This window comes from Bos indicus x Bos taurus, chromosome 17 (assembly GCF_003369695.1).
Source record: "Bos indicus x Bos taurus breed Angus x Brahman F1 hybrid chromosome 17, Bos_hybrid_MaternalHap_v2.0, whole genome shotgun sequence".
Lineage (NCBI taxonomy): Eukaryota > Metazoa > Chordata > Mammalia > Artiodactyla > Bovidae > Bos > Bos indicus x Bos taurus.
Genome location: NC_040092.1, coordinates 1874527 through 1896658, shown reverse-complemented (window position 1 = coordinate 1896658; position 22132 = coordinate 1874527). Strand labels below are relative to the sequence as shown.

General features: G+C 61.5%; 2 protein-coding genes across 4 annotated transcripts; one reads left to right on the top strand and one right to left on the bottom strand.

Annotated features, from left to right (window-relative positions):
• The first annotated feature begins 505 nt into the window (after window positions 1–505).
• Window positions 506–17708, top strand: SMARCB1 (SWI/SNF related, matrix associated, actin dependent regulator of chromatin, subfamily b, member 1). 2 transcript variants are annotated; one of them, XM_027566199.1, is made up of 9 exons: window positions 506–813; window positions 4109–4220; window positions 5760–5889; window positions 8984–9121; window positions 9767–9894; window positions 10073–10239; window positions 13827–14017; window positions 17016–17147; window positions 17376–17708. In XM_027566199.1, exons 1-9 carry the CDS (start codon window positions 721–723, stop codon window positions 17413–17415), a joined length of 1131 nt encoding a protein of 376 aa, XP_027422000.1. In that variant the 5' UTR covers window positions 506–720; the 3' UTR covers window positions 17416–17708. The 2 variants fall into 2 exon arrangements, with proteins under 2 accessions (XP_027422000.1, XP_027421999.1); XM_027566198.1 differs by having other exon boundaries at window positions 514–813; window positions 4109–4247.
• A 1094-nt stretch (window positions 17709–18802) lies between these two features.
• DERL3 (derlin 3) lies at window positions 18803–21529 on the bottom strand. 2 transcript variants are annotated; one of them, XM_027566201.1, is made up of 7 exons: window positions 21386–21529; window positions 21208–21270; window positions 21043–21116; window positions 20832–20925; window positions 20232–20427; window positions 19747–19837; window positions 18803–19643 (listed from the first exon to the last, which is right to left on the bottom strand). In XM_027566201.1, exons 1-7 carry the CDS (start codon window positions 21476–21478, stop codon window positions 19562–19564), a joined length of 693 nt encoding a protein of 230 aa, XP_027422002.1. In that variant the 5' UTR covers window positions 21479–21529; the 3' UTR covers window positions 18803–19561. The 2 variants fall into 2 exon arrangements, with proteins under 2 accessions (XP_027422002.1, XP_027422001.1); XM_027566200.1 differs by having other exon boundaries at window positions 21208–21273; window positions 21386–21528.
• Window positions 21530–22132: the final 603 nt, after the last annotated feature.

Genomic DNA, 22132 nt, shown 5'->3' with positions numbered 1-22132 from the left:
GAGTTAAGGAGGGGATGGGGACGTTAGCTCCTCCCCAGCTCTCAGCGGATGCAGCAGGCAAAACAAACGCTAGGAATCCTGCCAAACCCGGTAGTCTCTGCCCATGCTCGCCCCATCCCCAGAGCCACAGGAACGGGAGCTGGGGGGTGGCCCGGAGCTGGGATACTGGTCCCTGGGCCCGCCCATGTGCTCGGCCGCACAGCGTCCTCCGGGCGGGGAAACTGAGGCACGGGCGCCTCCGGCTTCCTCCCCGCCTTCCGGGCCTCGCCTCGTTCCTCCTCACCAGGGCAGTATTCCAGCCCCGGCTGTGAGACGGAGAAGGGCGCCGTTCGAGTCAGGGCCGCGGCTGTTATTTCTGCCGGTGAGCGGCCTTCCCTGGTACCTCCACTTGAGAGGCGGCCGGGAAGGCCGAGAAACGGGCCGAGGCTCCTTTAAGGGGCCCGTGGGGGCGCGCCCGGCCCTTTTGTCCGGGTGGCGGCGGCGGCGACGCGCGCGTCAGCGTCAACGCCCGCGCCTGCGCACTGAGGGCGGCCTGCTTGTCGTCTGCGGCGGCGGCGGCGGCGGCGGCGGCGGCGAAGCCCAGCGGCGGCGCGAGCGACCCCGGCCCGGCCCGCCCTTCGCCTCCCGAGTCGGCTTCCCCGGGCTAGGAGCGTCCCCGGCCCCGCCTCGGCCCTTCCGATCCTCGCAGCCCGGCCGTGGCCGCCCGCTTCTGCCGCCGCAATGATGATGATGGCGCTGAGCAAGACCTTCGGGCAGAAGCCCGTCAAGTTCCAGCTGGAAGATGACGGCGAGTTCTACATGATCGGCTCTGAGGTAGCCCGCGGCGCGTCCTTGCCTTCCGGGCCTCCCGGCCGGCCCGGTTCCCGCGGGAGCCTCGGGGCGGGTCTGCGCGCCGGGAACGCGCGTCTCCATTCATCGCGGAGGGCCTGCGTGCGCGTGCGCGGCCGGGGAGCACCGGGGGCGTGGCCTGTTGGGGCGTGGCCGAGCAGCCCCCGCCCCGGCCGTCTGGGCACGACCATCCTTGTCCTTGGGCGTGGCCTATCGGGGCGTGGCGGAGAAGGCCCCGCCCCGCGTCCGGCAGTTTGGGGACGCTTACCCGTGTCCCGGCAGCGGGGATGCGCCGCGCGGCCAGGGTCCCGGGGGTCGCGGTGGCCCCGGGTCCGCGCTGAGTTCCACAACTCCAGCCGGACGTACAGAAACGGGGTGTTGGGTTATCCCTTGCTGCGCACGGGGCGAGGTGTTGGATCCCTCGCACGCTCCCTCCCTCATTGCCCCAGCTGGAATCCTGAAACCGCTGATTGGAAACACCGAGCTTAGTGGGGACTCACCCGCTTGGTGTTCTTTGACTTTGAGGTGGGCGGGTGGGCGTTCTGACCTTCCATTATCAGCGAGAAGACAGGTTGGGAGAACAATGCTTGATTTTTGGATGGCTAGGGCCCAGCCGTCCCTGAGCTAGATCCATCAGCAAATGGGAGGCACCTGGCACTTCGGATATCTCGGACTAACTCTGAGTTAGTGCAAGTAAACGAGCCCAGAACCCCTTCATCCTTACCTAAAAGGTGACCTTTCGGCACTCTATTGAATCAGCTGGTGACTGACTGTCACTGGCAGCATGCACCAAGTATATTAAGTTCTTCCAGTGTCCCTCAACCTTTGGCAGTCTCTGGCTTGTGCTGTGTCCACACACACATTTTTAAATTACAAATCCGCAGTTCGGGTGTGCAAGTACTGAGCAGCAGTGCCTCCCTTTTGTAGCGAGGCGAGTGTGGGTCTTGGGGAGTCAAAGCAGTTACAAACGCCAATGCTTGCTTCTCCTAGCAACAGTTTTCAGTATTACACATTTCACTCTTTCTTTCTTTTTTTTTTTTTTTACAATTTTTCCCCCTCTTTATGATTGAATACACTGAATAAATTAAGCCTCATGATGGTCACACTAGATGAGGCTATTGGGATTCCCTGTGACTCCCTGTGGTTTGTCTGACTTGTATTGAGTTATGAGACCCGTGCTGTCAGTCGCATCAGAACTTTGTGTGTTTCCTTTCCTCACCCGTGTTCATGAAACACGGGGCCGGATGCAATGTATTTTCACATCATCACAGAAACGCTCCCCTTGACAGCTGGCCGTACTGAAGAGAGGTGCCGCTGCCTGCCACATGCCGTAGCTCAGAAAGGTCTTCGCCAGCCTGTGGGCACAGAGGCGGCATGTGGTGACTGGCAGATTGATTAAAGAAACCTTCACCCAATCTAATGGGCAGGAAAAGTGGTCGGTTTAGCATTGGCTCTGAGTCGGTGGTACTTTTGAAAATCAAGCCTGCGTTTACTGGGTGGAACGCGGTGCCAGGTGGGCAGAACGCGAGGAGCTCTGGCTCCAGCTTGGCGTCCACAGCTCTTGTCTCAGGCATCTGATGAGATGCTTAGGCCAGACAGTTTCTGCGACTTGCCCTGTAGCACACCTTAGATTTGAGAAAGATAGCTGCAGTCTTCTGTTTCAGCCCTGGTGAGTGAGAAGATTTGTCCTGAGATGCAGTTTATGGAGACCAGACGGCAGGAGGGAGAGGCAGTTGCCGTCCGGGGCCTGATTTTACAATGTTCAGACCTCAGGAGGCCTGGGCAGGGTTCAGAGCTAGACTGGCGTCCACTCACAGCCAGCAGCTCCTCTGACGGCAGTGGTGCTTGGCTCCCGGGCCGGTTGCCCCGGGCAGACGGCAGGCGCTGGTTTCCAGGAGGTGCGCTGAGCAGAGCGTGCCCACAGCGCCCCACACCACTCGGGGGTAGCAGCCTTGGGAGGGTGTCCGCAGCTGCCCCAGTCCTGCCCCCCCCGATGGGCAGCCGTCATCACCATGCAGAGGCACAGCTGAGAGGAGCCCAGGGAGCTTCCATACCCACACCTTCGTTTTCCATTTGGGAAACCTGGGTCCAGAGGGGGCAAAAGCTGGTGCAGGGAAAACCCAGGGGGGCAGACCGAGTCCCCTAAGTTCCGAAGGGACCTCGGGAAGGGCCTGGGAGGCTGGGAGGCCTGCAGGACCTGCACGGTGGTAGTGGGGGCATCCGGGTCAGTGTCTTGTCAAAAACGTCCTGGAAACTGTGTTTACCCCCTGATGGTAACCACGCTCAAGCCAGATAACTCGCCCTGCCCCTGCGGCAAGGTGCAGGAGGGACCTTGTGGCCACGTCTCTCATGCTGTTCAGCAGCCCTGATTATGTAAACCTCTAAATCCATGAAAATGCAGAAACTGTCACAAAGAAAACTCCTATAATGGGGTAGGTACGTGGGAAATAGCAGAAGTGGGTCCCTCGTGGGGTGAACTTTACAGCTGATGAACATTTGTCAAGAGGCGTAGGGAGGCCGAGAAGGGGGCAGTGTTGCCTGGTCACAGAAGGAGCCAGCACCCAGTCCAGCCACGGTCCCCTGCCACGTGATCGAGTGGTTGTTTCTGAAAAGTTGGCGGAAGAGTGGAGTTTCTTTGTAAAAACGTTAGGACTAGATTTGTTTTCGTCAAGTAAGTAGTACTTTGAGTAACTGGCACAGGCAGGCTATTGTTTGGGGCAGTGATGATGTATGCAGCAGTCTAGTGATTGCTGATAAGCGCTTTTGAAACTCTTTGGAAAATTCCTTTGGTATTTCTGGTTTGAGTTTCGTTACTAAACAAAGCAGCAAGGGCTACGGGGGAAATTATCCTACATCTGTCTGAAATTAAAAGCCCTTCTTGGTATTTATTACATCGTAAAAATATCAAAGTCTTAAGATAAAAGGAAGAGAGGCCTTACATTTTTGGACCGCGCCAGAGATCTTTAGTGCAAAGTCAGAGCTTCTCGGGCAGCTCCGGGGGGGCCGTGTCTCACCAGTGTCTGCGTGGCCCTTCCTGAACTTGGTGCTGTCGTCGGGAGGCAGAGCTTACCCCCTGCCAGTGGGCCAGGTGCGGGCCAGACCTTCGCTGCTGCGGAACCCCTGATGTCAGCAGATCGGGCTTTGCCTGCTTTCAGAGCCCGGCGCCTGCAGGCCGCGCGTGGTCTGCGTGTCACTGAGGTGGCAGAGCCTCTGCGCCAGGGCCCTGCCCTTCCCCGAGGAGCCCCGGCCCTCGTAATGAGCCTTCTCGCTTTACCCCTAGGTGGGAAACTACCTCCGTATGTTCCGAGGTTCTCTGTACAAGAGATACCCCTCGCTCTGGAGGCGACTAGCCACTGTGGAAGAGAGGAAGAAAATAGTTGCATCGTCACATGGTAAAAAAACAAAACCTAACGCTAAGGGTGCGTCTTCACGAGGGTTTGTAAACCTGTTTCAAAACCACTCGCTTATGTCATGAAGATAAAACGTTTTCACCCCGGCGCGTCTTCACGGCAGTCCTGACCTTAGCGTGGCGGAGCGTCCCCGGGGTGGGGGTGGGCTCCCCGGTGCGGGTGGGGGTCCGCGGTCAGGGCGGGAGGAGGGCCGGGCGGGGCGCGCGCGCGGTGAAGATGCACCGGTCTGAAAACGTTTTAGGATTGCTGTGATGCTGTGCCATCCGCGGGCGTGCGCCATCCTCACCCTCCATGCGCCCGGGCGGTGGGGCGGCCCGGCCCCACCCCGCTCCGGGCTTCACCGCTTCGCTCCCGCCCCTCCCCGTCCCCGCCCCCAATCCATCGCGTGGCACCTGGTCTGGCAGCCGGTCCGCTAGCGCTCGCTCTGTGCTCTGTGCATGTTTGCTCCGTGCTGTGTGCGCCTGGGGCCACCGGGCGCCGCCTCCGGGCCGGGGCGCCGCCTCCAGGCGCCCTGGTGGAACCGGCCCGAGCCGGGCCGTGTGTGTGTGTGTGTGTGTGTGTGTGTGTGTGTGTGTGTGTGTGTGTGTGTGTGTGTGTGTGTGTGTGTGTGTGTGTGTGTGTGTGTGTGTGTGTGTGTGTGTGTGTGCGCGCGCGCGCACTGTGTGTGTGTGTGTGTGCACTGTGTGTGTGTGTGTGCGCGCGCGCGTGCACTGTGTGTGTGTGTGTGTGTGCACTGTGTGTGTGTGTGTGTGCGCGCGTGCACTGTGTGTGTGTGTGTGTGTGTGTGTGCGCGCGCGCGCGTGCACTCCGCAGTCCGTCCGGTATGAGTGTGTCCGTGGCGCTGTCGTGGTCTGTCCACCGCGTTCTTTTAACGCAGGAGCCGGAGCCTCTTGTCCACGCACTGCTGTGACCTTTCAGCCCCTCCCTGCCCCTCCTGCGCCGGGTGCAGTGCCGGTCACTAACCCTGCGCCCCTAGCTGCGCTTGCCCCTGGCGAGCCTTGGCGACCCCGGGCCTCGCGCTCCCTGGGGAGCCGCCTTCCCCTAACCCTCCGTCTCCACCCGGCTCCCTAGGCAAGCTGTGGTCGGATTGCCGAGAACTCGGGCTCCCAGCGCCGCTGGCACCGGGGCCAGGAGTTCATGTTGCGTGTGCAGCAGCTCTTTCCAACTCTCTGGGCTCTTGTTTTAAAAGAAAAGTGTTTCTCATCCCTCATCCCATCTCCACCTCGCTTCGTGTTGTGGACTGCAGCGGTGTCAGACCTCTTCCCGCCGGCCGGCTCACTCTGGAGCCCTCCTGTCCCAAGAGGCCCTGTGGCTGGAGCCTGTGCGGACGGCCCAGCAGGGCCTCTGGAGAAAGCCAGGGTCCAGGCCGGCCCTTTGGAAGAGGCCCACATCGGGCAGTCGTGAGGTCCACAGCCGCTTCCCCCACCTCCTGCATGTGAGGACCTCGGTGTGCTGCGTCTCCTGGCTGCTCCTGCCTGCCGCCCGCCCGCGGGCTGACCGCAGCCCCGTCTCTGGTTGCAGATCATGGATACACGACCCTGGCCACCAGCGTGACCCTGCTGAAAGCCTCCGAGGTGGAGGAGATCCTGGACGGCAACGATGAGAAGTACAAGGCCGTGTCCATCAGCACCGAGCCCCCCACCTACCTCAGGTACCCCGGCCCCTGCTGTGCTCACAGGCCTTCTTCATCAGGTTTCCAAGTGTCTGTCTTTGGAATTTCTGGAAACGTAAGCCAAGCCCTGGGTTCTGGAGAGTTGTTAAGAATGCTTTGAAAGGCAGAACAACGAGTGGCCTAGGTTCACTCCCAAAAGAAACACACAACGGTTTTGAACATAGAAACTTAGGTCCTTTGAAAGCACATTTACATTCCCAGTTGAACAGGCGAGGGTCGTGGGGACGTTGCTGCTTGTGGGTAGTGTTCCTTCATTCACTTAGCAGCAAAACTTGGACACGCTAATAGATAAGTAGATAAAGGGTTTAGAGCAGACACACAGGGGGAACGGTGTTTGTCCTTCGGTATCATTTCTAAATTGCAGAGTAAAAATAGACATAGCCGGGAGCATAAAGAAGCAGGGAGGGAGGGAGGGAGGGAGGGAGCTGGGCCGCTCTGCACCATGGGTGCCCTGCGCCAGGCGCCGTGGCGGCCTTGGCCTCGTTTGGATCTCCGGCCCATTCGTCTCAGCCCCGGGAAGCACTTTACACCTCAACGAGGGCCATCCTGAACCCAGAGACGCCCTTGGTGTTGTGGGAGAGTCCTGCCTGGGGGAGGCGGGTGGCAGCGAGAGCTGGGGCTGCATCTGTGTGCTGGGCAGGCAGACCGGCAGCGAGCCCGGGCCACGCGAGCGAGGCAGGCAGCGGGCCTGCTGGCATCTTCAGCTCTCTGGGCACGAGACCTGGGGCACTGGTGGTGGGGGAGGAGGGGGAGGGGGCGGCCGTGTGGACAGTCCCCTTCCAGGTTTTCTCCCAACTGCACCATCGGATTGTTTTTCTAGCCACCCCCCCACCCCCCCGCCCCCACAACCTCCCGAAGAAGGTGGTGTGCTCACGGCCTGGCCCATTGTGGATGTGAGCGCTGGAGATGGCTTTTCTCGCCCTGGTGGTGCGGTGAGGATGGCAGGATAGCCGGGCTTCCCTAGAGAAGTCACCGGAGGAGATTACATGCACGTGGATGGGGCTTTGAGATCCTCATGCAGCAGCCGAGAACCCTGTGTGGGGCCGTGAACGCTCCTGGTTGAGTCCATCACACGAGGGAGAGAGCTAGGCCAGTAGCCTCCTGTTACTGGGCAGTGAGAACTGCTGTGTGGAGGTGGGGCTGCAGGAAAGCCACCAGTGGGCTCCACTCTTAGGAGGCGCCTGCCCAGCGCCCAGCCAGCCCCCCAGGAGGGGTGGCACACCCCCTCTCCCACACCGGCCAGGTCGGACAGGGGCTGGATGGCCCCCAGGGCTCTTGGACAGACCTCTCTGCAGCGGAAGGGAGGCTGAGTGGTGGGACTCGGATGCCCGGACCCCGCGTGGCGCTGCCCGTCCCACTCACGTGCTGCAACGTGACTCGCATTGTCCACTTGAGGCCATCAGGCAGGAGGGGTCGACCGGGCAGCCTCGGCCTGGATACGAGAGGCTACTGCAAGGTGGCGGGGTGGGGCTGGCCTGGGGGGACCTGGGTGACAGCTCCGGCTGGAGACTCAGTGGGGAAAGGTGTGGTGGTCCACGCCCATGCGGCCCGCACAGGCCCAGCAAGCCAGTTTTGCCCGTGGAAGTTACAAAGGATCTGACCTTGTAGGCCCTCCCTGGGGACGGGAGGCGCCTGATCTGAGTGGGGCACCTTTTCCCTCTTGGCCTGCAGGCCCGGAGTAGAAACTGCCAGCCAGATGGCCTGTGGTGGGGACCCCGTCTCACCGCCTCAGTTCTTGGTCCTGCCCGCATCAGCCCCAGTCCCCCGTTTCCCCAGGTCTCGGGTATCAGGGCAGGGCAGCAGATTTGGGGGGGTCCTGGCTCCCCTTGGTGTGTGGATCCCTCCCTGCCCCACCCCAAGGGGCGCTCCTGGGCCCAGGCACTGGGGTGCGAGGGGCCCCCGCTGCAGAAGAGGAGTGAAAAGGCCAAGGCCTCTCCCTCTGCCCCCCATCCTGGAAGGGCGCTGTTTTAGCGGGAAACCGGGCAGTGGTCAGGTTCTCCAGGGGGTGGACGTCACTGATGGTGACAGCTGTGGGGCAGGGCTGCAGAGGTGTGTCGTGCAGTCACCGCACTGATTGCCCCCTTGGCCACCAGGGATGTGGCCCAGGGGTGACGAGCAGTCTCACAAACGGACAGCCCGGCCCGGGAGCCTCAGCTCAAAACGGCCTTCGGTATTTTCCTCGTAGTAAACGCCCCATGTAAATTGGAGAGAAGGGCTCCCCACTGTGGGACGCGAGTTCCTTGAGTTACTTTGAGTCCCGCTTTCTAGAGTATCTTTCCATCCCTGAAGGCCCGGAGGCCAGAGGCATTACCTGTCTCAGGCTGGACCAAGCGTCTGAAATAACAGCCTGATCGAAAGTGTGCAAACCCCCAGGGACTCCCAGCCACCTGCTGAGGGCACCCCCCCGAGTCGGGACCCTCTCTGTGTCTCCAGCCCTGGCCCCCTGCCCAACCATTGACCTGAGCCTCCTCTCTGCTGCCCTCGGGGCTCTCCTGGAAATCTGCGCGCCACCCCCCCGTGAACCCTGACCCTCTTTCCTGAGTGCCCAGCCCAGCACATAGCACGGGTGACAGCTCACAGACTGGGCTGGGGCCCCTGCCCTCTCCTCCTCCCCTAAAACTGGTGACCCCGAGCAGGTGCCGCTTGGAGCCTGGGGGTGACAGCTCACAGACTGGGCTGGGGCCCCTGCCCTCTCCTCCTCCCCTAAAACTGGTGACCCCGAGCAGGTGCCGCTTGGAGCCTGGGGGTGACAGCTCACAGACTGGGCTGGGGCCCCTGCCCTCTCCTCCTCCCCTAAAACTGGTGACCCCGAGCAGGTGCCGCTTGGAGCCTGGGGGTGACAGCTCACAGACTGGGCTGGGGCCCCTGCCCTCTCCTCCTCCCCTAAAACTGGTGACCCCGAGCAGGTGCCGCTTGGAGCCTGGGGAATAACCACCGCGGAGCTGGGCGCACAGAGGTCCCCATGGGGGCCTGGGCCCAGAGGGGCATGGCGGGCGTCCACTGGCCACAACCTGGCGGCTGGGGGGCGGCTTTTGGCCCATAGGCTGAGCGGACGGGCGTCTGTGTCTCCCAGGGAACAGAAGGCCAAGAGGAACAGCCAGTGGGTGCCCACCCTGCCCAACAGCTCGCACCACCTGGACGCCGTGCCCTGCTCCACCACCATCAACAGGAACCGCATGGGCCGCGACAAGAAGCGGACCTTCCCGCTCTGGTGAGGGGCCTCGGCCACCGGGCCTCCCGCCTGCGGGCTGCTGCCCATTGTTCATCATTGGCGCCCCTGCGTTCTTGGAAAGTGGTTCTCGCCCCCGGGTCTAAGCGGGGCGTGCCTGGTTTCCTTGCCCCCCGCAGCCCCCGTCTCTTCCCTCTTCCCCATCCTAAAGGGCAGGTGTGAGTGCGGAGCTGCCTTGCTCTCCGTCCTCTGGGGCTCCCTCGGGGTCCAGGCTGCAGGTGGGGAGCCCTGGGTGCTTGGCCACCGAGGCTCCCCAGCACCCCCCAGCCGCCCAGCCCCCCTTCACTGCTCTCCAAGCAGCTCCTCAACCCTCCTGCCCCTCGGCCTTTGTTCCAGGGTTTCTTCTTCTGGACATACCCTTTCTTCCCCACAGCTGCTGGGAGAATCCTGCCTGCTCTGGGGCTTAAACCTCTCTTCCTGCAGGGAACCTCTGAGCTTGTCCCGCTGCCGAGTCGGCAGCTCCCCTCCCGCCCCGCGTGGACCCCCGCCAGCCCTGTTTCTGCCGGCCCGGCCCGTAGTGGACAGGTCCTCTCTGGGCAGGTCTCAGCGACCAGTGGTGCAGAGAGGGAGGCCCTGGGCACAGGGGCCCAGCCCGCTTTGCTGAGCACGCGGCCGCTCCCCTTCCAGCTTCGACGACCACGACCCAGCCGTGATCCACGAGAACGCGTCCCAGCCCGAGGTGCTGGTCCCCATCCGACTGGACATGGAGATTGACGGGCAGAAGCTGCGGGATGCCTTTACCTGGAACATGAATGGTCCGTCCGCCGCCCTGGCTGGCGTGCACTCAGCTCTGTCTGCGTGCTGCCAGGGGGTCCTGTCGTCACCCGGGGGGGCGGTGGCAGAGGAGGCAAGGCTGGGGGAGGCCGGGGCTGAGCACGCTGACCGTAGGCCCTGTGGTCCACTGGGGGTTCCCCCGCTCCGTCATCGTTTCAGAGAAGCTGATGACCCCGGAGATGTTCTCAGAGATTCTCTGTGACGACCTGGATCTGAACCCACTGACGTTCGTGCCAGCCATTGCCTCTGCCATCAGACAGCAGATCGAGTCCTACCCCACGGACAGCATCCTGGAAGACCAGTCAGACCAGCGCGTCATTATCAAGGTAGGCGGCTCCTCACCCGCAGCGGGCCTGCCTTGTCCTCGGGGCTTGCGAGGTGCGGAGGTGCGTGGAGGCCTCCACAGGAGCCTGTCTGGGGTCCGTGTTGTGGGGCAGGGCTCTGGAAGACTGTCTCTTGGGCGGCTTGTCCCAGGAAGGGCACAGGCCGACTTCTGAGGAGGGCACCACGTTCTGGGCGTGTCCGGGCGCTGCTGCGGCCTTGCCGTCCACGGAGCGGAAGCTGGGTGGTCCCAGGGGTGGCCCAGCTGGTGGGCAGAGCAGGGAAGGGCGCAGTGAGGCGAGCACACTGCCACTCTTGTCATGGGCAGGCTAGGCCAAGCACACCCCATGCTGTCTCAGCAGCCCCCGCGGTCCTGGGGGCGTTACGAGAGAAGAGGGCACCACCTGCCCCGAACCCCGCTGAAGAACGCCTGCCTGGTGGTGGACAGTATCTCACTGTGGTTTTGATTTGCATTTCCCTGTTGATTTGTTATTGTTCAGTCGCTTGGTCCAAAGATTTGGGACCCACGGGCTGCAGCACGCCAGGCTTCCCTGTCCTTCACTCTCTCCCGGAGCTTGCCCAAGCTCATGTCCATGGAGTCAGTGATGCCATCCAACCATCTCATCCTCTGTCGTCCCCTTCTCCTCCTGCCTTCAATCTTTCCCAGCATCAGGGTCTTTGCCAATGAGTCAGTTCTTCGAATCAGGTGGCCAAAGTATTGGAGCTACAGCATCAGTCCTTCAGTGACTATTCGGGACTGATCTCCTTCAGAATGGACTGGTTTGATCTTGCAGTCCAAGGGACTCTCAAGAGTCTTCTCCAACACCACAGTTCAATCAATTCTTCGGCGCTCAGCTTTCTTACGATCCAGCTCTCTTTCCTACATGACCACTGGAAAAACCACAGCCTTGGATACGGGCCTTTGCGGGCCTTGCTTGCTGATTAGTGACCTGCTGGCGGCTTGTCTGTCTCCTGTGTCTGCTGGAGTCCTTCCCATTTTTGAGTCCGGGTTTTGCTGTTTTCTTGTTTTTATCGGTTCCCTGTATCTCACAGGCAGCGGTCTGTTCCCAGATGCTGTGATTTGCGGATGTTTCCTCCTTTCCCTGGGCTGCCTTGTTATGCTGTCGGTAGTGTCCTTGGATGCATAGAAGTGTTGTATTTTGGTGAAGTCCAGTTTATTTTTTCGCTTATCACCTATGCCTTTGACGTCATATCTGAGAAATCACCGCCAAATCCAACATCATAAAGCTTTGCTCTGTTTTTCTGAGCGTTTTATGGCTTGAGCCATATGTTCTGTCTGTTTTGAGTTGATTTCTGTAGATGGGGCTGGGTAAGGGTCCCACTTCATTCTTTCGCATGTGGGTTCTTTTTTCCCAAAACCATTGGTTGCAAACACTTTCCTTCACTGAGTGGTCTTGGCATCTCTGTTGAAAATCATTTGACTGCTTATTTGAGAGTTTATTTCTGGGCTGTCCCGTTGGCCCACGTGTCTGCTTTTACGTTAGTCCCACAGTGTTTTCATTATTGTATCTTTGCAGTAAGTTCTGAAATCAGGAAGTGTGAGTCTTCCAGCTTTGTTGTTCTTTTTGTCATTGTTTTGACCAGACATCCTTTGCTTTTCCTTAGATTCCATATGAATTTTAAGATTTTTTTTCCTGTTTCTGCAGAAATGCTATTGGGATTTTGATAGGGATTACATTTGGCTTTGTAGATTGCTTTGGGTATTCATGTTCAGTTCAGTTCAGTCGCTCAGTCGTGTCCGACTCCTCACAACCCCATGAACCGCAGCACGCCAGGCCTCCCTGTCCATCACCAACTTCCAGAGTCCACCCAAACCCATGTCCATTGAGTCGGTGATGCCATCCAACCATCTCATCCTCTGTTGTCCCCTTCCCCTCCCGCCCTCAATCTTACCCAGCATCAGGGTCTTTTCAAATGAGTCAGCTCTTCGCATCAGGTGGCCAAAGTATTGGAGTTTCAGCTTTAACATCAGTCCTTCCAATGAACACCCAGGACTGATCTCCTTTAGGATGGACTGGTTGGATCTCCTTGCAGTCCAAGGACCTCTCAAGAGTCTTCTCCAACACCACAGTTCAAAAGCATCACTTCTTCGGTGCTCAGCTTTCTTTATAGTCCAACTCTCACATCCATACATGACCACTGGAAAAACCATAGCCTTGACAACTTAATAATTTTAAGTCTTCCAATCCATGGACATAGGATGTTTTTCCATTTATTTATATCTTTAATTTCTTTCAGTATGTTTTATATTGTTCATTGTACATCTCTTTGATTAAGTTAATTTCTAAGGATTTTATTCTTTTTTATGTTATTGTAATTTGTTCATCCTTTCTTCAGATTGTGCAGTGTTAGCATGTAGAAATGCGGCTGATTTTTGCACGTTGACTTTGTATCCTGGTACCTTGCTGAATTCATTCATTAGTTCTAATAGTATTTTGTTAGCATCTTAAACTCTGCATATAAGAGTGTAACATCTCGGACCAGAGATAGTTTTACTTCTTCCATTCCAGGTGGATACCTTTGATTTATTTTTCTTGCCTAACTGCTGGAAGGGATTGGAGGCAGGAGGAGAAGGGGACGACAGAGGATGAGATGGCTGGATGGCATCACTGACTCAATGCACATGAGTTTGGGTGAACTCCGGGAGTTGGTGATGGACAGGGAGGCCTGGCGTGCTGTGATCCATGGGGTCGAAAAGAGTCGGACACGACTGAGCGACTGAACTGCACTGCACTGAGTAGAAATTCCAACGCTATATTGAACAAAAGTGGCAAGACTGGGTATCTTTGGCTCGTTCCTGATCTTAGAGGAAAAGTTACCAGTCTTCTGCCATTGTGGGTGATACTTGCAGTGAATTTTTTGACTGAATTAATCTTGTTGATGTGGTTTCCATCTGATCTTAGTTTACTGAGTGCTTTTATCGTGAAAGCACGTTGAAGTTTATCTAATGATTTTCCTCCAATTATCAAGATGACTGTGTGGTTTTTGTCCTTCACTCTGTTCAAGTGGTTCATGGCATTGACCGGTTTTCTTACTGAGCCGTCCTTACATCGCCAGAGTAAGCCCCACCGTTTATAATGTGTTTGTGTCATCATCCCATCATTTATAACGGTGTGTGATTCTTCTGACGTGCTGGTGAATGTAGTTTTGCTCGTGTCTGCTGAGGTTTCACATCAATGTCCACAGTAAGTGCCGGTCTGCACCTTTCCTTTCTCGTAGTATCTTTGTCTGGCTTTGGTATCAAGGCAGGGAGTTATGATGTGTTCCTTCCTTTTCAGTTTTTTGGCAGGATTTGATAAGGATTGGTGTTAGTGCTTGAAATGTTTGGTGGAATTCACCAGTGAAGCCATCAGATCCAAGCTTTCTTTGTAGGGAGTTTTCCAGTTACCAGCGCGTCTTCCTCGCTAGTTAACCCTTTTCAGAGAGATGGGGGTTGTTTTCCTTACCCCAAGTAGCAGCACAGGGGCGCGGCCAAGAACGAGGCGGGGATGTTCCGGGGAGAAGGGGTGGTGAGGGTGCGGCCTGGCCCCAGAGGGGGCCGCTCTGGCTCATGTCTGTGCTCCCGGGCCAGCTGAACATCCACGTGGGGAACATCTCCTTGGTGGACCAGTTCGAGTGGGACATGTCGGAGAAGGAGAACTCGCCCGAGAAGTTCGCTCTGAAGCTGTGCTCCGAGCTGGGGCTGGGCGGGGAGTTCGTCACCACCATCGCCTACAGCATCCGGGGACAGCTGAGCTGGCATCAGAAGACCTACGCCTTCAGGTAGGGCTCGGGCCGGTGGTCGCCCCCGCCCGCTGCAGGGATGCCCCGGGACTGCCTGGGCTCGGGCCGGTGGTCGCCCCCGCCCCCTGCGGGGATGCCCCGGGACTGCCTGGGGCCTTGATGCCAGCTACTGAGGGCTGCCCCGCACCTCAGCGGCCTCTGTCGCCTCCTCCCGTCCCGTCCCGGTGGGGACATTACTGAGACCCTTGCTCATTCCCTGGACTTGTGCTCAGTCTCGGACAGGTCTGCCCTCCCCCGAGGGGGTCTGGAGGCCACTGCCGCCTCTTGTTCAGTCCACGAGCAGGCGGTGGGCGCCCCCGTGGGAGGGGGCGGCGTTCAGGCCGCCCTCAGAGCGGGGAGGGGATCTGGTCCCAGGTGCTGGTGGCGGGGACGCGGGTGGGCTCCTCGTGACCCCCGACCCGGTGGAGCTCGCCCCGGGCAGCCCCGTCCCCGGGCCCCTCTTCCACTGCGGGAGGCTTCCAAATTGGATGTCAGGCTTTACGCGGCTGCTCGAGCTGCCACCGTCCCCGTGTGGTTTTACGCGGCTGCTCGAGCTGTCACCGTCCCTGCATGGAGGCCGTCACCAAGGGGCCACCCGTGACAGGGAACAGCTGAGGGAGCGCGTGGGGCTGTTTGCATCTCAGCTGCTTCTCCAGAAACCCCAGGAGGCAGCGCCCACCATGTTCCTAGGACTCGGAGCAAGAGAGGGAACAGCCGCCACACGGGGCCCCCCGCGACCACTGGCAGCCCCGGGGTCCAGGCCGCGCCCCGAGTCCCGTGGGAGGCCTGCTCACGGCACCTGTCCACGCACGGCTCACGAGCTGAGGCCAGCGGGCCTGGGGCCAGCCTGGGGAGCCTCGCTTCCCAGAGCAGATCCTGAGGTCCTGGGAGTGATGTCGACACCAAGTCCCTCATCCCTGGAGGCTGACTCAGAACGCACCTCTCACTGCTGTGCAGCAGGGGACTCGGAGAGGGTCCCCTCACAGGCCTGGGCCGAGTCCCTCCTGCTCTGACACTCAGGGCACCTGGAGTGTTTCTACTCAGGTGGCGCTACTGGTAAAGAACCCGCCTGCCAGTGCAAGAGAGACACAGGTTCAATCCCTGGGTTGGGAAGATCCCCTGGAGGAAGGCATGGCAACCCACTCCAGTATTCTTGCCTAGAGAATCCCATGGGCAGAGGAGCCTGGCAGGCTACCGTCCATGGGGTTGCAAAGAGCTGAACAGACTGAGTGACTAACACTTTCACTTTTCAGGAGTTCGTTATACATTCCAGATACAGGTCCCTTCCCACATATCTGAAGATCCGCAGGCTTTTTGTGGTTTTCTTGGGTTTGGAGTTCACTTGTGTGACAGTGCCCAGCTTAGCTGTTTTTCTCGGGGTGCGTGTGCTGCTGGTGTCATAGCTGAGAAACCATGGCCTGCCGGGTCCCGTCCCAGCACCGCTTGTTGGAAGGACTGCCCTTTCCCCATCGGGTGGGCTGGGCCCCTTGTCCAGAGTCAGTTGATCTTAAGCAGGAGGGCGACACCGAGTTTTGTCTCCTCCTGGTTGGGGAAGTTCAGGGGGATCACTCCCTGCAGTCTTGTTCTCATCTACCAGGAGGGCACAGCCATGCCTCCCAGCTGGCCTGCCGCACCTGTGAGGTTGTAAAAGTGAGGTCACGTCGAAGACGACCCTCCAGGCCCTCTGCCTCCTCCGACACGGCCTCCCTGCTTGCACCTGGCGGGTGGTGGGAATGCAGGGTCCCAGCCGGCCTTGAGGCCCAGGAAGCCGAATGCCCGTAAGGGTGGGCTCCTGGCTCCAGGCCCCTCCTTCCAGGCCTGGCCCGAGCAGCCCTTGGTTTAGAACAACCCCCTGGGATGCAATCTTCCCGGAGCCACAGGGAGGTAAACACAGGGCCTCCGGGACCCGCACTTGTTTAAGAGGAAGACGTGTTTGCTCCCGTCGGCGTGGGCTTGGTGACTTTCGTGTCTGCTGCCCCCAAGGAAGGCAGCTGGGAGCCCGCAACGTGAGGAGTGACATTTGGGTCTGCAGTGCTGGCTTCTGGACTGCCGCAGCACCGCCCGGCTGGGAAGCAGCTGTCGGCAGGGTGGCTGGGGCGGCCCAGCCACCAGCCTGGGACTCGGGGGCACCGGCTCGGGCCCGAGCCCCCACGCAGTGGGTGTGTGCTGGGTGTTGCATGGCAGTGGTCCTCTGAAACCCCTCGCAGCAAGGACACTGTCCCCATTTTCCAGATGAGGAGCTAAAACTAAGGCCAGGGGTCTGTTTGTTCCTGTGCTGTTCCCCCGGGCCCCCTCCTCCCTCTGGGGGCTGACTCTGCAGGGCTCCTGGCAGGCCGACTGCTGGGGCTGAGCACCAGTGGCCCAGCAGGAGGCCAGAGGAGAGGACCCGGAGGCCAGCGTGGCGCCGCGGGCAGGGTGGGTGAGGGCGTGGCTGAGGCTCGCCGGCAGGCTGGGCCTGGCTCCTGGCAGAGGCAGCAGCTCGGCCAGGAGTCCCCAGCCTTTGCGGCCTCACCGAGGCTGACCCCCAGCCCTGAGTCCACTTCGCCAGAGGGTGTGCAGGTGGCCCTCGGACGGAGTCTAGGCGCGTCTTTGAGGGGCCCCGGGGTGGAGCAGTCAGGGCTTATGGATTCTGGGCCCCTGTGACGTGGGCCGAGGGGCCCCCTGCAGGCTGGTCAGGGCAGGGGCCCTGGGACTCCACTCCTGGGTGGATGGACTCCTTTGCTCTCCTTTCTCCTGGACACTGAGCGGGGCGGACGGCCCTCCTCCTCCCAGCAAGTCCACTGGGAATGGCTGGACCTGCAGCACTGTCCTGTGGACCCCTCCCCACATGCAGACCCGGAGATGCCATGTTGGCAGCGTGCCCGGCCGCCCTGTGTCGGGAGCCGGGTGCAGAAACCAGGCTCCATGTCCTGTCTGCCCGCAGGGGGGTGGACACTGCTTTCTAGGGGCCTCTCCTGCAGCTGCTCTGTGAGCCGTCTACCTCTCTCGTCCTCCACAGTGAGAACCCCCTGCCCACGGTGGAGATTGCCATCCGGAACACAGGCGACGCTGACCAGTGGTGCCCGCTGCTGGAGACCCTGACGGATGCAGAGATGGAGAAGAAGATCCGGGACCAGGACCGGAACACAAGGTGCTGCCCCAGCCCCTTCCAGGCAGGACAGGGCCCCGGGCGAGGCTGGCCCTCGGGCAGGTCTGACCACAGCCCAGAACAGGCTCACTCTCCCTGGGGAGGGGGGCGAGACAGAGGACGACTTCAGGGCCCCACGCAGCAGAGTGGCCGAGGGAGGGGCTGGGGGCTCCTGCCTCCTCACTCGGTTGCCTGAGAGATCCGGGGGTTGCTGCCCTCCCCCTCCCACAGGCGGATGAGGCGTCTGGCCAACACGGCCCCGGCCTGGTGACCACCCCGTGGCGCTTGGCTCCCAGGGAGCATCTGGAGATCGGCCCACCTCTCCTCCATCTTCTGGCTCGGAGGGGACCAGGTGGGGGCAGCCCGGCCGTCCTGAGGAGCGGGCCAGGGGCCTCCTGGTCCCCCGCCGCCGGGGACACATTCCGTCTGCTGAGCCCCAGTCCCCACCGCCCGTCTCTGGTCAGGAGAGGCCACGTTGAGCTGTGTTTGTTTTTTGTATAGAAGCCCCCGGCAGGGCAAGCAACACTTTCTAAATAAAAAGGCAACAGGTTCTGTTTCTTCAAAGTGGTAGCATGGAGCTGAGAACGGGGGACAGCATGGCATGGGCTGGCCCCTCGCCCTCCGGCGCGCACGTCCCAGCTGGGCCTCAGCAGGGCTAGGGCGCCACTGGACCCCCCCACCCCCACAACCACGAGCAGGGCCAGGGTTCAGCTCAGGGCTCAGCCCTGTGGACCGCCCCTCCTGCCCCCACGAGCAGTTTGACTCCCCTCGGCGTCCCACCTGCCCAGCTCAGCAAGTCCTTGGAGTCCCGGGTGGCTGGGAAGTGGTGGGGCGCAGAGGGCAGGGCCACCTGTCAGTCCCAGCCCAGCCCCCAGCCAGGAGCGTGGCTTCTCTGGCCCTTGCAGGGGCCCATCCCGTGCGGGCACTGCTGGTGGGCCTGTGCCCACCTGTCCTGCTGCAGCTGGTGGGCACTGCTCCGGCCGCACCTCCCAGCACCACGTGCCCGACAGGAGAGCTGGGGCCCACCTCCACCCGCGGCTGGTGCTCCGCCAGGGCCCGGCGCCAGCTCACCGGGTGACCCTGCATCTTCTGTGACATGGACGGGTCCCCACGTGACCTGGACGTGGCACCCAGGAGGGTGGCACCTGGGTCTTCCTCCTGGGACCAGGCCCCGCAGGTGACCCAGGCCCAGTTGCGTTAAGCCCGTGGGCCCGGGCCCTGCACCTTCCGTTGCTGGCAGGGCTGAGGGTCGCATAGCAGGGGCCTCACACCACGAGGGGCAGAGCTCCAAGGGTTTCCAGTTCGGGGGTGGGCTGAGATGGGCCTCGCCCCTGGGCTCGGGGGTCTCGCAAGCACATCCTAGGAACTTGCGCTCCAGCCTCTGCCCTCCATACAGGGCAAGGGGACAGCGGGGCTTCAGAGAGGAAGGTTTCAGGCCCAGCTGGCCTCACGGACACTGGGCTCCACCACTGGGGGAGATGTTCCGGCCACAGCAGGAGGTAGCCTGAGCCCCAGAGCCAGTGGGGGATGACACTGCCTGCCTTCCCTGCTGGCCAGGCGGCACCTGCCTGGAGAGGCCCGGGGAGGGGCCTTCACCTGCCACCCACTGCGGAGCCCGCTGCTGGGCCAGAGGTTTCATGACAACATTAAAGTCCAACTCCAGAGCGAGTACTTTTATCCTCTGTGAAAGGGACAGCCGGCGGCGGCTGGTGCCGACCCAGGAGTAAACCACTGTGCGGACTGGTCCTCCAATGCCCGTGAGCTGGGGACCAGGTGAGGCTCCTGCCGGCCTCAGCTGCAAACGGCAGGGGCAGAGCTTCCCAGAGGCCTCTGCCTCAGCCACTGGACTCTGCAAACACTGACACTTGAGGCTTCGGAGTCACAGAAAGGGCCTGGCCCTCTTCTGCACCTGGCCCGTCCTTCAGTGGCCTGGCTGGGAAATGAAGCAGAGGTCCCCTTGGGGGTTGCTAGTTCGGGACAGGAGGGCCCCCACGGCCAAAGCTCAGCACAACCCAGCATCCCAGTCCCAGCCCTGCCCCTGAGATGTGAGCCCCATCAGTGGAAGCTGAATTACGGCACAGGCAGGGCAGGGATGAGAACCCCAGCAGGGCTGCCCTCTGTGCTCAGAGTTCTGCTGGCGAGTGGGCAGGTTCTGGACCCTCTCTGGGCCTCCAGCTGTGCCAATGTTCTGGGTCGGAGAGCACGTCAGGCTTGGTGGCCCTGGCTCTCGGCCAGCAGCACCTGCCCCGCGTGGAGAGGCTGGCCGCGGCAGGAGAGCCAGTGCTGTGGCGAACAGGCTGCAGGTCACTTGTTTATTCAGGGCGGGGGCCCTGGGCCCAGGCCCGGCCTCCAGGACAGGGAGCTGCGTTGCAGGCCAGGGGTGGGGGTGGGGGACCCGGCTCTGGGTGAGGTCGTCCTCACTGCTGCAGGGGTCCTGGCTGCTCCTCGGGGAGGGGCAGGTAATTGGGGTCCTCCTCTGGGGCATCCAGTAGCAGTTTCCTGTGGGGAGGAGCCCACGCTGAGCGGCAGCTGGCAGGGTCCCCCCCCTCATGGGGTAGAGAGCCATCTGGGGAAGGGGGTGGGGAAGGCTGTCAGCACTCACAGGAAGCTGGGGGTCAGCAGCAGCCTCTTGCCTCCAGGCTGGTTGGGGAAGACGTCCTCCAGGAAGTAGTAGACGTGGCCCACCGCAATCCCTGTGGGAGAGGCGCCAATGCCGAGGCCACCCTCCACAGCCCTGAAGCCCCCAAAGCATGGGGGTCTGATGCCCTGCACGGCCAGCCAGCCCAGCGTGGGGCCAGGCTTGGCCCAGAGTAGGCAGAACCTGGGAGGAGGTCAGGCCTGAGGACGTCAGAAGAAGTGGAGCTGTGAGCAGGCACCCTGAGCCACCCATCCCTACCGGGTCGGGCCCCACACAAGCGTCAGCAAATGGGTCAGGCTCGAATAAGTAAAACCTATAGGCTGACTTGTTGGAGGGGCTGGAAGGATGGGGGCGCCAGGAGTGGGGAAGAGGGGTGGGGGCGGGGAGAGGACCAGGGCTCTGGCCCAGCACACCCAGCTTGGGGCAGGCTCCCTGGACAGCAGGCTCACCCAGCAGGTCCACCAGGATGGAGTTGCCCAGCAGCATTGAAAAGCCCATGAGCGCCCAGGGCAGGAACGGCGCCTGGAAGGTGAGGAGGCCAAAGAAGTTGACCCTCACCCCAGGGCTGCGGCGGCTCCACACGTACACCAGCATGGCCGTGAGGGCCTGGCCCAGGAAGAAGAGGCTACCCAGGAGCCCCAGTAGCTGGGCCAGAGTCAAGGTCTTGTGCCCTGCCCAGGGCCCCTCTGACTTCCTAAACCCCTGAAACCCTCAAGCAGGTTGGTTTCGCTTCCCACTCTAAGACCAAACGGTGGCCTCCAGGGGCCCCCTGATCGGCCCTGCCTCTCCACTTCACCCCAGCCCCCGGGCCCAGCCCTAGATCCTCCTGGCTACCTGCATTCAGGACTCAGCCCCTGGGCACCCTGCCCTGTGGTATTTTGGGTGTAGCCCTGGAGTTCGACAGGGGCACCTGCAGCTGAGCACGTGATGTACGCTCAAAAACACCCTCAGCTCGGGGTCGCAACTCTCCCTCTGTGGCATGCGCTCAAGCAGGGCCTCAGGGCCAGCAGAGGCCCGGACCCATAGGTCCCCGAGCCCGGGAAGGATACAGTCATCAGGACGCCCCCGAAGAGAAACATGAAGACGAAGTCGGCCGTGCGGCCGCGGAAGGAGCCCTCCTCCAGCATGCGGCAGTAGCGGAACCTGCGGCTTTGGTATAGGAAGCGTGCCCCTTGGAGGGTCTCAGCTTCCCGGGGCCCGCTGCCTCCCGCCCGGTCCCCCGCCCCGCCCTCCTCCCGCTTCCACCACGGCGCAGGATACACGAAGAGCATGTTGAAGAAGAAGCTGAATCCCAGGGGCCCGAAGAAGAGGAAGTTGGTGATGAGCCTCCAAACCTGCGTGGGGTGCGGCGGGGTGGGGGGCGGTCAGGCCAGCGCTGGGCGGGAGGGGTTGGGCCAGCAAGTGCAAGGGGCGGGGCGGCCTCACCTGGAACTTCCGGAACACGAGGTGCGGGTTGAAGTAGAGCTGGAAGGGACTGAGGAGTTCCAGCTGCTGCGGAACCAGGAGATCTTAGAAACTGCCCCCCGACCCACCCACCCTAGGGGAGCAGGGTCGGGGCGGGGAGGGTCCAATCGTAACCTTGGCAACCCCCGGGGGCGGTTACCACGGCGGCGGTGGTGAGGACGCAGGCCGCGGTGTACGTCCGCGTCACCGCCGGCACCTGCAGGAATTCGGTCGCCAGCCCCTGCCACGCCATGGACGCTTCCTAGGCATCGTGGTCGCACTGCCGCGCTCTCTTAACACGCCTCCAAGCCCCGCCCATCCACCTTCAGCCAATCCGCATCTGCGGTGGAGCGCGCCCGCAGCTGGAGGGAGGGGCCCTGGGGAAGATAGCCAATAGGAAGAGACAGCGGAGGGCCGGAGGGCGGGACGGGGCGTGGGCGGGCCGTGACTCGGGGCCAATGAGCAGGCCCCACGATGGAGCACGTGGCGCGTGTTGTGGTGCCCTAGGCGGCGGCGCGGGAGAAGGTGTGGCCAATGAGGAACTGAACCCTTAGGGGACTTAGGGGCGGCCGGTAGCGGGGACACCTTGGCCCACCCTGCGGGCGAGGCTGAGGCTACGAGCACTTGTTAAAGGGGGCCTCCCCGCCCCCGAGAGACTGAGGGGTGCGGCCTTGCAGCCTCCCGCCCGGCCCCCCACCCCAGGTCTCGCCGCTTCCTGGCCTCCACCCACGCAGCGTGGGTGGGGCATGGGCGGGGCGGAGCCTGGAGTTGGACCGCCCTGCTCAGCCAACCCACCTGGGCTGGCTGGGGTCCCAGGCTGTCCTTCTCTCTGAGAACCAGAGCAGCAAAGGAAACGCTCGGCGGCTGCGTGTCCAAATCTCCCTGCAAGCCCAGGCCCCGCTGAAAC

Coding starts and splice junctions, on each gene's coding strand:
- SMARCB1 (XM_027566198.1), top strand. CDS start 721: ATGATGATGATGGCGCTGAGCAAGACCTTCGGGCAGAAGCCCGTCAAG. Junction 4,248..5,759: donor AACAAAACCTAACGCTAAGG/GTGCGTCTTCAC, acceptor CTCTGGTTGCAG/ATCATGGATACACGACCCTG. Junction 14,018..17,015: donor CAGAAGACCTACGCCTTCAG/GTAGGGCTCGGG, acceptor CGTCCTCCACAG/TGAGAACCCCCTGCCCACGG.
- DERL3 (XM_027566200.1), bottom strand. CDS start 21,478: ATGGCGTGGCAGGGGCTGGCGACCGAATTCCTGCAGGTGCCGGCGGTG. Junction 21,117..21,207: donor TCGTGTTCCGGAAGTTCCAG/GTGAGGCCGCCC, acceptor CACCCCACGCAG/GTTTGGAGGCTCATCACCAA. Junction 20,926..21,042: donor TTCTTCAACATGCTCTTCGT/GTATCCTGCGCC, acceptor CCAAAGCCGCAG/GTTCCGCTACTGCCGCATGC.